At 32.4% G+C, this 13,229-nt stretch overlaps 3 protein-coding genes across 3 annotated transcripts; 1 reads left to right on the forward strand and 2 right to left on the reverse strand.

Moving 5' to 3' along the window:
- The first annotated feature begins 168 nt into the window (after nt 1–168).
- On the forward strand, nt 169–2,325 carry LOC114188201 (putative serine/threonine-protein kinase PBL23). Its single transcript, XM_028076760.2, has 5 exons — nt 169–477; nt 848–1,029; nt 1,114–1,303; nt 1,393–1,784; nt 1,864–2,325. The coding sequence occupies exons 1-5, from the start codon at nt 354–356 to the stop codon at nt 2,140–2,142; spliced, it is 1,167 nt and encodes a 388-aa protein (XP_027932561.1). The 5' UTR covers nt 169–353; the 3' UTR covers nt 2,143–2,325.
- Nucleotides 2,326–2,572: 247 nt separating this feature from the next.
- Nucleotides 2,573–3,250, reverse strand: LOC114188203 (uncharacterized). Its single transcript, XM_028076762.2, has one exon. It carries the CDS (start codon nt 3,130–3,132, stop codon nt 2,794–2,796), a length of 339 nt encoding a protein of 112 aa, XP_027932563.1. The 5' UTR covers nt 3,133–3,250; the 3' UTR covers nt 2,573–2,793.
- A 4,845-nt stretch (nt 3,251–8,095) lies between these two features.
- Nucleotides 8,096–12,945, reverse strand: LOC114186652 (N6-mAMP deaminase-like). Its single transcript, XM_028074621.2, has 12 exons — nt 12,805–12,945; nt 11,474–11,716; nt 11,299–11,369; nt 10,720–10,811; nt 10,556–10,615; nt 10,226–10,447; nt 10,067–10,143; nt 9,903–9,972; nt 9,710–9,823; nt 9,339–9,405; nt 8,488–8,592; nt 8,096–8,395 (listed from the first exon to the last, which is right to left on the reverse strand). The coding sequence occupies exons 2-12, from the start codon at nt 11,548–11,550 to the stop codon at nt 8,253–8,255; spliced, it is 1,098 nt and encodes a 365-aa protein (XP_027930422.1). The 5' UTR covers nt 11,551–11,716; nt 12,805–12,945; the 3' UTR covers nt 8,096–8,252.
- Nucleotides 12,946–13,229: the final 284 nt, after the last annotated feature.

Genomic DNA, 13,229 nt, shown 5'->3' on the forward strand with positions numbered 1-13,229 from the left:
AATTGAAAAAAGAGATCGTAAAATATGGTAAGAAGAAGTTGTTGCCATTGTCAGAATTCGTTTTCTTTCTACGTGTCAGAGAAAACCAGCTAAGAATAACTATGTTAAAGAAATTCATTTCGATGTTCAAAACTAAAATAAGTAATTAGAAACAAATATGAAACAGAAATTTTGACCCTGAATAAGGGCTTACAGTTTAGAAAATTTAGCCATCTCCTACCTACCGACCGTTATTCTGTTTTTAATTTTCTCATAAGCTTTGTGCATACGATTTTTTTTTCTGGAGATTGTTGTGTTGGTTGATTACAAATCTTTTCAAGGTTTGTAGCCAACCATCAACACGATCTCCGAAAATGAGTTGCTTCCCATGCTGCAAATCAGACACCAAACCAACCCCTGCCGGGTCAACCTCCGGCAAAGTTTCCAAAGGAAGAAGAACATTCAAATCAGTGGCTGCGGCTATGTCTCTTAAAACAGGTCTGTGGTATGCTCCATTGGTGATATAAATATTAATCTTTTCTAATTCCTACCCCATTATTCTTACATTCAAAACAAATCCACTTTTTATCCTTTTTATTCTTTTAACCCTATCATATTTCCTCGTAATGTTTATGGCAGTTTAATTTTTTTAATCATTTTCTGGCTTAGGAGATTAGCCCCCCCGCAGTAACATTTTTCCTTCAGGATATAAAAATGTCTCATGATGAAGATTTCTTTTAAGGAATTATTACCGATTAATTCTTCCTTGAATGTAATGAATTTCCTAATTGTATGGGCAGCATGCATGAAATATCATATTGTATGTGAATGGATAATTTTATAATAACTGGGTGATCTGAAATTGCAGGCAGCAGCAGACACAGACAAATAGACGCAGAGATAAGAAAATTTGGAAGTGTCAAAAATGATGTCAAGGTATTCACATATGCACAGCTTGTTGAAGCAACGAATAACTTCAGTTCTGAAAGCCTGATCGGTGAAGGTGGATTCGGGAATGTTTACAAAGGATACATAAAAAGTGTTGAACAAGTATGCCTCGTATTTTATTATCTAATAATGCTTAGATCTTTTCACAAGGTTATGAAAATCTCATGTAAAGAATTTTGTGTTCAGACTGTAGCTGTGAAGGTACTGAACAGGGACGGAGCACAAGGAACACGAGAATTTTTTGCAGAAATTTTGATGCTAAGTATGGTTCAACACCCAAACCTTGTGAAGCTCATTGGCTATTGTGCAGATGACAGTTATAGAATTTTGGTTTATGAGTTCATGGCCAATGGGAGCTTGGAAACTCACCTTCTAGGTATGATGACAGAAAATTCTGGTGTGGACTTAACATTACAGAAACACATTGTGGATTATGCAACTCTAACTAGATTTTATTTATGTCAGACTTAGCTGAAGGAAAGGAGCCTTTAGAGTGGAAGACCAGGATGAAAATAGCAGAGGGAGCAGCTAAAGGACTTGAATATTTGCATAGCAGTAGAGATACACCTATCATATACCGTGATTTCAAATCATCTAATATACTGTTAGATGAAAACTTTAATGCAAAACTCTCTGATTTTGGCCTGGCTAAGATTGGTCCCAAAGAAGGCCAAGAGCAAATGACAAGCAGGGTGATGGGAACTTTTGGTTATTGTGCACCAGAATATGCTGCTACGGGAAAACTTAGCACAAAGTCGGATATCTATAGTTTTGGGGTTGTGTTTTTGGAAATAATCTCGGGTAGGAGAGTATTTGACACCTCAAGAGCAACAGAAGAACAAAACTTGATTGATTGGGTATGCTCCGCAACAAAACTTGTCCATGCTTCTGAGTAATCTTCTCATAACACATAACTGAGTTTTTTGTATTTGGCAGGCACAACCTTTGTTTAAGGACAGAACGAAGTTTACTCTAATGGCTGATCCTTTGCTTAAAGGTCAGTTCCCCGTGAAGGGTCTATTCCAAGCACTTGCAGTGGCAGCAATGTGTTTACAAGAGGAACCTGACACACGACCTTACATGGACGATGTTGTGACGGCTCTTGCACATCTAGCAGTGCACAAAGTTGGAGACCAAGACCTAGCCGGAGACTCTATAAAATGTGCAGGCCATGTTGAATCTTTTAGAGTTTCAAGCTCTTCCGAAAGGGCGTAGCTTCATTCACCACAGTTTAGGATTACTGCAAAAATTCACCATAAATTGTTGTAGAAAGATGAAAGTGCTTGCATGCAATTCTGTTTGCGTAACATTCTACAGTTCATTTTTTAGCTGTAATTCTTCCCTTATGGAACTGATATGAGGCTCTCTCTAATTCAACTGTGTTTTTGCATTCAACAACTTACATCCACCTTCTGTTTCTATTTCGTTCTGTCTTTGAACATGAGACACTGAGATCCTGAAGGACAAAAGTAACATATATGTAGTCTCTTAAATGCCTTGGTATTATTCTTCACTCATTGAGTTTCATGAAAGATTAATCATATAATGTTAATGAGCGAAATTGTATCTGATTGAAAAACGATTTCAGAAGTATCTATCTTGTGTTCCTATCAACTTTATTTATGTTCCTCAGTTACAAATACTATTTATGTAGAAGTAGAAAGCTGATCTTAAACTGAATCTGAGATCTATAAAGGCAGCAGTAATAAGGCATTGAAGCAGAAGATGCGACAGAAAATGAAAATGACATGAGCATAAAATTTAAAAAAGTTGCCCAAGAGAGGCAACATAGCATGAAGCGTAAAATGATATGTTCCAAGTTTTGGTTCCCCACAAAAAGCTAGTGCACACTAACTCAAGAGTCATTTAGAGCTGAAAGCTGTTGATATCATTCCTGAGGATCCTGTAGCTGTAACCAGGAATCTGGTTTAAGTGATTCCCTTCAGCTACTTCAGCAACAGAACAAAATTTTGGAAGAAACCCACTTGAGCCTCTTCTCTTCCTCCTCTTCCATGTAGTTAGCAACTCCCAGAAACCAGGCCTTGAAATGGAATAGCTTCTGCCAGAAACCATGTCCACAAAGTGTTGCTGAGGCTTTTGTGAGCTTCCTCTTCTGTCTAACTCAAACTTAGTGAAGTATTCAATTTCCTTCCTGACTAGAGATCCAATAGTGCCCCTAGTCCCTATAGCAACAGGAGCAGCCATTTCAATTGCACTAACTAGTTGTCATGGCACCACTCTTTATATATAGTGCATAAATTTACTATTGAAACGAGTGAGGCTTTCACATGAAGAACATAGTGGTCGTGGCTCTTAATTTTCAATTTGGAGCATCCATCTTTTGGTCATTATTAAATAGTTGATGCTTAGTTGCTTTATGAAAAGCAAAAGCATGAAATTTCCCATAATTGAAACTTTAAAAAGTTGAAATTATCGTGATCTCCCAGTGTTTGATAAGAACTAGCTTGTTTTCCGGAAATGATACTACACTCTTTTGAGTAACTGTTAGGAATTCTGCTAAAATAGTTACCACATGGTAAAACACTCAGAGAGATTGGTGCATTTGTAGCGTTTCGCATCACAAACACATTGCAGTATTTAATAGTTCGACACACATTGTCTAACCAAAGACTATTATTGCATTATTGGCAATAGTACTTGTCATATGAAATGGTGTTTTCTGTAACCTTAAATTCCTCTGAATTTCCTATGCATAAAAAAAACACACACACAAAAATTTAAATTCCCCTGGTTTTCAGTGGTCGTCTTTTAATGTTCTTTATTTGTCAGGTCAAAGTTATTCTCCGCCATTCATGGCTTGGCAAGTGGAAAGAGAGGCAATTTTTTTAATGGTGTGACAGTTCTTTTGGGGCGTGATTGCTATGTTGTCCAGTGCAGATGATATTTCCATTTGATCAAATTAAAAGAAACAAATAAAGTTTTTGATTTCCTACCTAACATTACGAAAAGCTATTTTCAATTCAACTCGTTCTTCTATCAATGAAAAGAAAAAGAGGTCATCCACTTCGATCGGACAAATTAATTGTACTGGCGATATGAAATGTAAATGTGTAAGTTTACTCTCTCACGATTAGCAGTGTAGATGAGTTGAATATCAAATCTTAAACAATAAAGATTAAATTATTTTATTGGTTTCCATTTTCATAAAAAAAATTTAAGTAGGTCTTCTACTTTTTTGTCTCAATTACGTTTTTGTTGGTTTTCACTGACACATCCCAGTATCTCTATCACTTGAAAATAAAATAAAAATATATATAATTAACGTATTTAGTGTATTAGTAATGAAAATTATCTAATTACAACAAATTTTTCAAAATAAAAACATATGCGAGACAAAAAAAAAAAAAAGGAACCTCCTCAAGATTTTTTTACAAAAATGAAAATCAATGGAATAATGATTTAAAAAGAAATTAAACATAGTGAATATAGTTTATTTTTATATTTACTTGAGTTTAAACTTTATCAACTGCTCACAAATGTTTTATTAATAAGCTATTTATTTGCATTTTTTGTGACAATTTTACAATAGTAGAAATATGTAAATTTAGAGAATTAAAATATTTTCTAAGTTTCATTTCTTTTTTGGTAATGGAAAAAGAAGTTTTCAAATTTCTAATAAAACATTTTAGTGGGAGGTTTCAAATCTTATAATAAAAACATATAATGAGAGGTAGAGGAAGATAGTGGGAAGTGGAGAAAGATTGATGAAAAAAAAAGGTTTCAAAGTATGTAAATTTTCACATGTTATACTTTTAAACTATTTTAATATCAATTTAATGAAAATAACTAAGTTGACACTGTTAAGAAATATAAAAACTAAAAAAAAATCTCAGATCAAATTACTCATTAAACGTAATTATTATTATTATTATAAAAATAGAGTAATATCAATATAATTATTATTATGTATAGATGAGTAAGAAATATGATTGGATCGACTACTAAAGTTAGGTAAAAGAGATTTCTTTATCAGTAAAAATACATATACATTAACCCAGTGGTTTTCCTTCCATAATAATTATTCTGATATTAGATTCATTTAAATTAAAACTGGTTATTTGATGTTATTTTCAAAGTTCTCAAACCAAGTTATAGATGTGTGTTAGGCAAATCCATTTTCTTTTAAGTTTCATTATACCAAAGAAAAATGTTTTGAAAGAGTCCCATCCTCTACCCTTATTCCATACTTTTGTACATAAATGATAAAAAAAAGAAAAAAAAAAGAAGTCCAGTTTATACATAAAAAGCAATCATACCTTATCCTTAACTTATCCATTATTATTCTAGTGGTATTTGGTTTTAGATATGCACGTATCTTTGTATATTGTATTGACAAAAGTAATGTAGTAAATTAAATGATTTTAGGATGCGACGTCAAACACTAACATTATTTAACTTTGTTACTTTTTTAACATATTATTTATAATAACCACCGTGTTTATTACAAGGTACTGTGCGTTTTTAAATATTTAAATTCTGTGATGATTTTGTTTTCAAAAAACATTTTAAAAAGTAAAAAGAGATATAAATATATTAATTTTGTCGGACCTTGACTTTTAAACGATGTGAAATTTATTATATATACCGATAAACACTTTTTCACTGTTATTCTTTCAATTTTGTTCTTCTTTCAACATAAAAACATTTACCAGCATGCAAATATTGAACCACGGATACTGTGCTATTTATTTATTTACCTAAAAATTTTCGTCTGAAGAAAGGAGTTGTAGCCACCATAACTCAACTGCTTCTCTTAAATTTATCATTTAATCAATAATTATTTTTTACCATTATAATAGTATGGTTAATTTCCAAATACTATATGTTTCCTTTTCATTATTTTGTCAAATTAGTTACTATTTGTATTTTAATTTTGAAAACTGGAGAAATGTTTGGGACAAACGCACAGTGTAAATTGAGCTGTATAACTTTTGCCGTGCATTGTGGCCCAGATTAGCATTTTCATGACATCATCACATAGCAACATCTTTTTTAGTATGTACAAATGCTAAAATAAAAATGTATATAATCATTTTTATTAAATTTCAAACATTCATAATTTACTAATAAAAGTTATATGTATGTCGAGTGTATTGTATATATATAAATATATCAGAATACTTAGTTAAATTATACGTTTTAGAATATGTTATATTTTATTTATTTACATTTCTCTCTCTCTTTCTCTAATTTTTTATATCTATTAATCGCGAAATTTCCAAAAATAAAATAATTAATTTCTCGAAGATAATACGCCAAGTGTAGTTTTATATGTTAAGATTATATTTAAATTATTCATGTATTAAAATAAAAACTTTTGCACTCTTTTTTTAGATCTTTCTTTCCTCCTCTTTCTTTCGTTCTGTTTTTCTTTCAATCCTTTCTTTTCTCTCTCTATATATATGCTACATTTAATTTCTGCATAAAATGTTTTTTTAAGCTTTGAAAAAAAAAATTATAAAACGTAAATTCTCACAATAATAATAGTAGATATCTCGTGACGACTTTCGCGGTGACGTAAACAGATTGTGTTGTGTTAGTGTTTAGCGATAAAATCAAACCGTATTTTAAAAGGCAAACAAGTTTGAGTTTGACTGTCATAAATCACAATTTCAAAGATCACATTATATTATAATATTCCAAATTAAGACTTTGACTACTCATTTGATTAACTTGCCTAAACCACCCAAAAACGTGTACTTGTACTCTAAAACTAATTAAAATTTTATATTAGTCACAAAATAAATAAATGTATCTGTTATGTATTTCAAGTAGATTACAAACAAAACTTTCAACTCAATTATAAATAGAATATATTCTACATTTTTTTAGTAAAAATAAATAAACATTTTGTTTGGTAGTAGGTCATAGCTTAAAATTATGTGGGTAACTAGAGGTTAATTAGACAGACAAAGGACTGTTGTTGTCCAGATATGTTGCTTTCGATCCATACGTTTCACAACTGGCAAAGAACAAACACACATATTTTGGCCCACCACAACAGTACAATACAATTTAACAATTTTTTTTTAAATTATTGAAGCAAAAATACTCAATACTTCAAGAAGGATGAGTTTTTTTTTTTTTTTTTTTTTAAATTAGGCTAGTTTATCTAAATGTTGGTGTCACCTACAAAATTTTCGGAGTTTTTAAATTATAGTAAAGGGAATTGATGAGTGTGAAGTGCGAGCTCAATGGAAATTATGAATTGTGATTCTTGAAATTCCAATCTCTACATGAGAAAAATATAAGACCTTTGAAGATTGAGATGAATACAAACAAAAGAGACGACAATAATGTTCTTCTGCCTCGTAACAAAATCACTTTCAAAAGACTTGTTGGTGAATGTTGGCAACATGAAAGAAATTCCGTGGCTACATGCGATAACAAGTTTATTAGAGCCACCTATATTTATCTTTTGAAGCATGAAGAGATTCCTTGCAACACTTCTTCATGTTGTCAACTTCAACGAGGGAATTAGAGGCTATTCTTGTAGTTTCAAATTCTAGAAAGTCTTTTTGGGAATTATGTTATTGGAGTCGTAGAAGAAGATTAATTATTATCACTGGTTCACCTCTTGTTGCTTGTCTTGTTCATCAATCTAGGAATAGTAATGTAGGTATGATATTGAGATTGAAATTTGAAGGCTTTAAAATTGTACACTCTTTTATACAAAGTGTACCGAACCCACTCTTTTCAGTTTTCACCACTGTGTGGCCAAATGGAAAAGTTCATTGTAGTGGTCAAATTTTAAAAAGTGGTAATTGCGGCATTATTAGACAAGGTTGTCACAAGTCAACATGGATTACGATCAAATGTTGTTCAAAAACCAACTACACCGTCCAATGGTCGCATCCAACAGATGCATATAATGTTCAATGTTCAATACATCCTTTATATTATAATCATGTGAAAACAACATCATTTTTATGGTTCAGATTGTGTGGAATTGTAGAAGATCGTGAATCGTGATCCAGTCAGCATATATATCCAATGACGTGACCATATTGCAATGGTGTGTAGCTAATCAACTTAAAACCTCCCAGAAGAGTCGCTAGATTGAATAATTTTATGAAGGACCAATTGCAAGGATTTAACTTGTGTGAAGTGACGTGCAAAATGAGAACATAGAGGACACTTTTGCTGCTGATTTCAATTAAAATACTCATAAGCTTGATCAGATGCATATACTACACCCTTATTTTATCACTTCATTCCTTTTTTTTCTCGACTACCGATTTCAATCTAGGATAAGGGACAGAACGAAAAAGGATCGCTAGCTAACATGTAAATGCAGATATTCTCTAAGATAAAACTTTAGTTGCACTTCCATATTTTTTTGCCACTGAATTGAAAAATTTTCTTAAATCCTCCTTTACTTTGCTATCTGCAAATGTATACTCAATAGCATTCCTTGACAGCTCAAACATTTCCCTCCTTCCCAGCCCTAATAAACAATTAATCAAGCATGTGGTCAGCAAAACCTGCTCAATTAATTCAAAAGTACTGCCAGAAAAAGAAAAGTGCAACGTAACGTACCAAATGAATCAGCAGCAAATTTGTATTCCTCGGTGAGACTGGTAGAGAACACACCCGAGTCATCAGTACACAGGACTAAAGGATGTTTTGCTTTGTACAGATCACCTGCATCACCAAGATCACGAGGTTAAAAGAGGATTTTATTCTAACAAGATACCCTCAAAATAAAAGTTTGTATACAACTCGGAAATTACTTTACAGGTGTTTGAGAATAAGAGTATGATTATTGCATAGACTTTTAGCTTAGTAGCTTATTTGTCTAGAATACCTAGACACTCTTGGTGATAGAATAGAACCACTAGTTTTTAACCCACAAAAGTGAGATTTGTTCTCCAACAACAAGAGATGAACTTCTCTTGCAAAATGTAAGAGCATTACGTGCTGTAATCACTTTATGGAAAGTCAAAACGGGTCTTGTTTGTTTATGTGTGTCCCCTGAACACGTTAAAAGGTTTGGTTCCTGAAAACCAGAACAAAACATTTGAAGAAACAGACGAGAGAAAACGTCTCCCAACTGTTTCTGTTTTTTTTTTTTTAAAAACACGGTTTCGGAAAACAATTTCATCACTTCTATAGATTTCGGGGGAGAAATTGGTTTATGGGAAATGTATGATTGTTTTAGAAAACAATTTTTAAGCAAAAAGTATAGAAGGGGAACACACATGCCTAACTTCTGACTTCTCCAAAAGTTCTACTGTTTATTAATTTTTTTCCCCGACATAAAAGAAAAGCTAGCCAAAATCCAAAGCCACTTTGAAGCATACAGCATCTTCTTTGTGAAGTTAGAAAAACGGCCCCTCCATGGATTCTATATTTATGATCGACTTCAACTATAAACAAATAGCACCTACCGAAATGGTGAACTTCTATGGACCGAATAGTCAGTGTCCTAATGTTTGATGTCAAACAGATTTCAACCTGAAAATAGTGAAGAAGATGGAATAAATAATATGAATCTTAGTTAGCTAGCTATAAATTGCAAAGTGATATTATGTAAAGTGCATTCCAACTTAGCATCGATCAGAAGCCCAGAAGTGTTGATCAGTGAAGACATAACCTTTTTTTTATCTATGAGGAGTTCACTGTATATATACATAATATTTTTTATTTGTTATGTACGAGGAACTTCTTAGATAACACACTTGAAATTCCTCTGTGAACTTGAATCATAATTTACTTTTACTTGTTTAATTTAACTATAAGGGTGGTGCAAAAGTCAGACCGGAATCTTGGACGACTTCAGCTGTCTCCAGTGTTCATCCTCCAAGTGACAAGCATGTCCAATCCTTTGGGGGCGAAAGTCAAGCATATTTTTTATCTCCACTGAATTAGGTACCTAAAATCACTTAGTCGGAAAAATAGACCAAGTCAGGGAAACTCCAAAAGTCACAAGTAAGAGCTATAGATTAGCTCACCTCTCCACAGTGAAGCGTTACATAAAGACGTTGTTCTCGAGCAAATTTCAATGCCGGCAAATACGTGGCCCTACGGAAGTTAAGAATGGGTTAGAATAAGCATCGATTTTCAAACATGAAGATGCATTACTACTACAATCAAGCCTTGGATCAGTTTGATGTACCAATCACCAATACTTGGATTTCCAGAGAGGTCAATTCCAACCACCCCAAATGGCCTCATTTCCAGTGCAAGCTTCACCTACACCAAAGAAATGTAACATTGAAATCCACCACATAGCTTTTAAGTGTTTCAAATTACTTGTTTGCACATATTGTCTTACAGTTTCCATTGCTGCTTCTGCTGTCTCCCTTCTGTCAATGCTCAAGAGAAGCCTAACATAGATTCTTTTTCTCACATGTCCAATTGCAGGTACAGAACTAAAAAGACTCTTTGAATCTTCACAATGCGGAATGAAATCCACGTCAACAGAAGTGATTGATCTCAGACCTTTCAGAACAGCTTCAACATAGGAGCGTTTGCTCATTCCCACGGAATCATTTCTCTGAATGGTGGAACCCAAAAAAACATTTTCTTCATCAGATCAATCAATTTTCACAATCAATGGAAACAACAAGAACACCCTGAATTATAATAAATCTCCTTCGGTTACCTTCGGAGTAGTCCTCAACTCCAAATAGACAACATTCTCTGATGCAAAATCCTCAATAACCTGCTTTCAAGTATTTTTATTACTATTAACTATTATCGCTTGTTAAAAAAAGAAGGCAATAAATTGGGCAAAACAAAATTTACGTAGCAACCAAGCAGCCATACTTCTCTGGTAATTCTTGTAACAGTCTCGTGATCAGTAGTGAGAATGTGGATTAGGTCAAACAGCTTGAAAACTTCAGCCACGGAACGATTGTCTGTATTTACAACAACACAATTAACATCAGTATGAGCATGAAGAAACACAAATGAATTGAGCTTAACAGAAACAGGAGTAAAACTGAGAAAAAAAAAAAAAAAAACAAAGTCCGGCAACAGCTATGCAAGAAGCCAAAAGAAAATTAAGAAAGCACCTGAGTAGGTAGTAGTGGTGCCATATATATGTATATGTATTGTTTCATTAAAAGGTTAATGAAAAGATAATTGATGGATGGTTGTGTGAGTTGGTTGGTTTATCCAGGTATGAATTATGTGGTTTAAGTTTGGAAGAGAAGGGTCGGAGAGCATGTGGTGAAGCGTCAACATGAATTTGAAAATGGAAAAAGGAGCACATTGAAAGAGAGACAGGGTGGACAATTAACGAAAGAGCAAGCATAGAAAAACAGAAAGAGAGGGACATGTTTGTTGGCGGTCTTGTCTTTTCCAGCAACCAAACAGGAGAATAAACAAGAGAGGCATACATACATTTCTTGATGATATGCTCCACTTCCGAGATATCTATGACACCCTTTCCAACCAAACCCTCCGTGAGTTCTCTGAAAAAACAACAACAATAATGGTAATCAAGTTCAGATTGTGCATCCTCAAAGAGAGAAAAAAAAAAAGTAAATTGAAGTTAGATAGAAGAAAAGAAAGTTACAGAAGTGTTGAGTCTCGGATGGATCCATTGAGGTGAGCATGCAGTTCAACCTTTGGCATTGACAAACACCACTCCATGTCTCTTTTCTTCTTTTCTCTTTCTCTGCCTTTTGGTTTTGCTGTGTTATGAATGTAACTGAAAGACAAACGGTGGGTTTGGTTGCTTATGTATATGGCTCACGCAAACCAATAGCTCCACGACTTTTGTTCCCAAACTCCAATCTCTATTTTCTCGAGGACTAAGCTACACCGTTTTAATTTTCATTTTAATCATTTTTATTTTATTAAACGTAATATATATTATAAGGATCAAATTCTAAATATAATTAAAGAAACAACCTTTCTGTTTTTTTTAATTTCTCTTGAATAATATAAACATAAATAACTTTGAAAATTAACACAAAAACAAAATGCTTATAAATGAAATATTTAATATTATAGTTATGAGTTTAATAATCATGTACCACTATAAAATAATTGTTTTTTTAATAATTATTATAAAAAAATAAGGAAAACTTGGAAATGATGCATTTAAAAAAAATGCATGAAATAGCCGTTAGTTAATTTAGTATTTGGTAATTTTGATGTATAGAATATGAAAAACAATATGCATGAACGGTTAGTTTAGTAAATTGTGCATTCTTTAGTTCTTTTTGACACAAGTATATCCGTGTCTTAAGGTTATCTCGTGTAGGACCATGATAATCTCGTGTTGAAATGTTTTGAAAGTTGTAATTTTAAAGAGGGATTTCTAATTTTCTTTTCTTCCAGACATATTAAAAAAAAGGTTTATAAATTATTAGTAATATCTGCTTGTAAAATTTTATTTCGTTAAATTGAAGATTATATTTGAAAAACAATATCCCATTAAAAATAATCCTTAGTAAAATTCATACATATTTTACGCCAATAATATAATTATAAACTATAAACATATTAGTAAAATTCAAACATTAAAAAATAACAACATATGCATGAATGAATTGTATAGAAATTCTATCATACTAATTTTTATTAAAAGATGTATTATAACTTATATAAAAATATTCACAAATATTTGTTCTTAAAAAACTTGAACTATTAATTTAGCATATTTTTCAGTGGTAGTAACAGGCATGACGAGGAAAACGACACCATGAATCCCATCAATCTCATAATTGCACACAAAAAATGAAAACTTTGATCAACAAAACAATCTAAAACACCATGCTTTATAAAAGACATGGATTCACAGAGAAAAAATAAAATAAAATCTACACCAAAAACTTGAAAAACCTATAAAGGAAGCAGAAACAAGAAACTGAAATGAAAGAATAAGCAGAATTTTCTCACAGGGAAAGTTTCTGGCAAAAGGAACAGAGCAGAGTAGAGAGATATGGTGAGATTGAAAGCCACACCAAACAGAGTCTGCTTTTGAAAGCCTCACTGAGACGCAAGAGTTTAATAGGCTGCACATTTATACATGTTAACCAATCAAATATTATTTTTAATAATTATTATAAAAGTTAAAACCTAACACACACATGTGATTTACAAATTATAATTGAATGTGATATGCAAACTGAGAAAGTGTGTATGCCTTGTTTCTTCTTTAAGAGGAATGCATGAATTATTCAATCTATAATTGGCATGTGTGTATTCATTAAATTACAAAAATTAGGCATACATGTAATATTCATATTCTATTAAAATTATTCAACCTTGCTGTTTATATGTGAAACTACAATTTAATGTGAAAGAATATTGCATCAATTAAT

The sequence above is a fragment of the Vigna unguiculata genome, chromosome 6 (assembly GCF_037176805.1).
Source record: "Vigna unguiculata cultivar grain cowpea cultivar isolate G323 ecotype 2 chromosome 6, ASM3717680v1, whole genome shotgun sequence".
Lineage (NCBI taxonomy): Eukaryota > Viridiplantae > Streptophyta > Magnoliopsida > Fabales > Fabaceae > Vigna > Vigna unguiculata.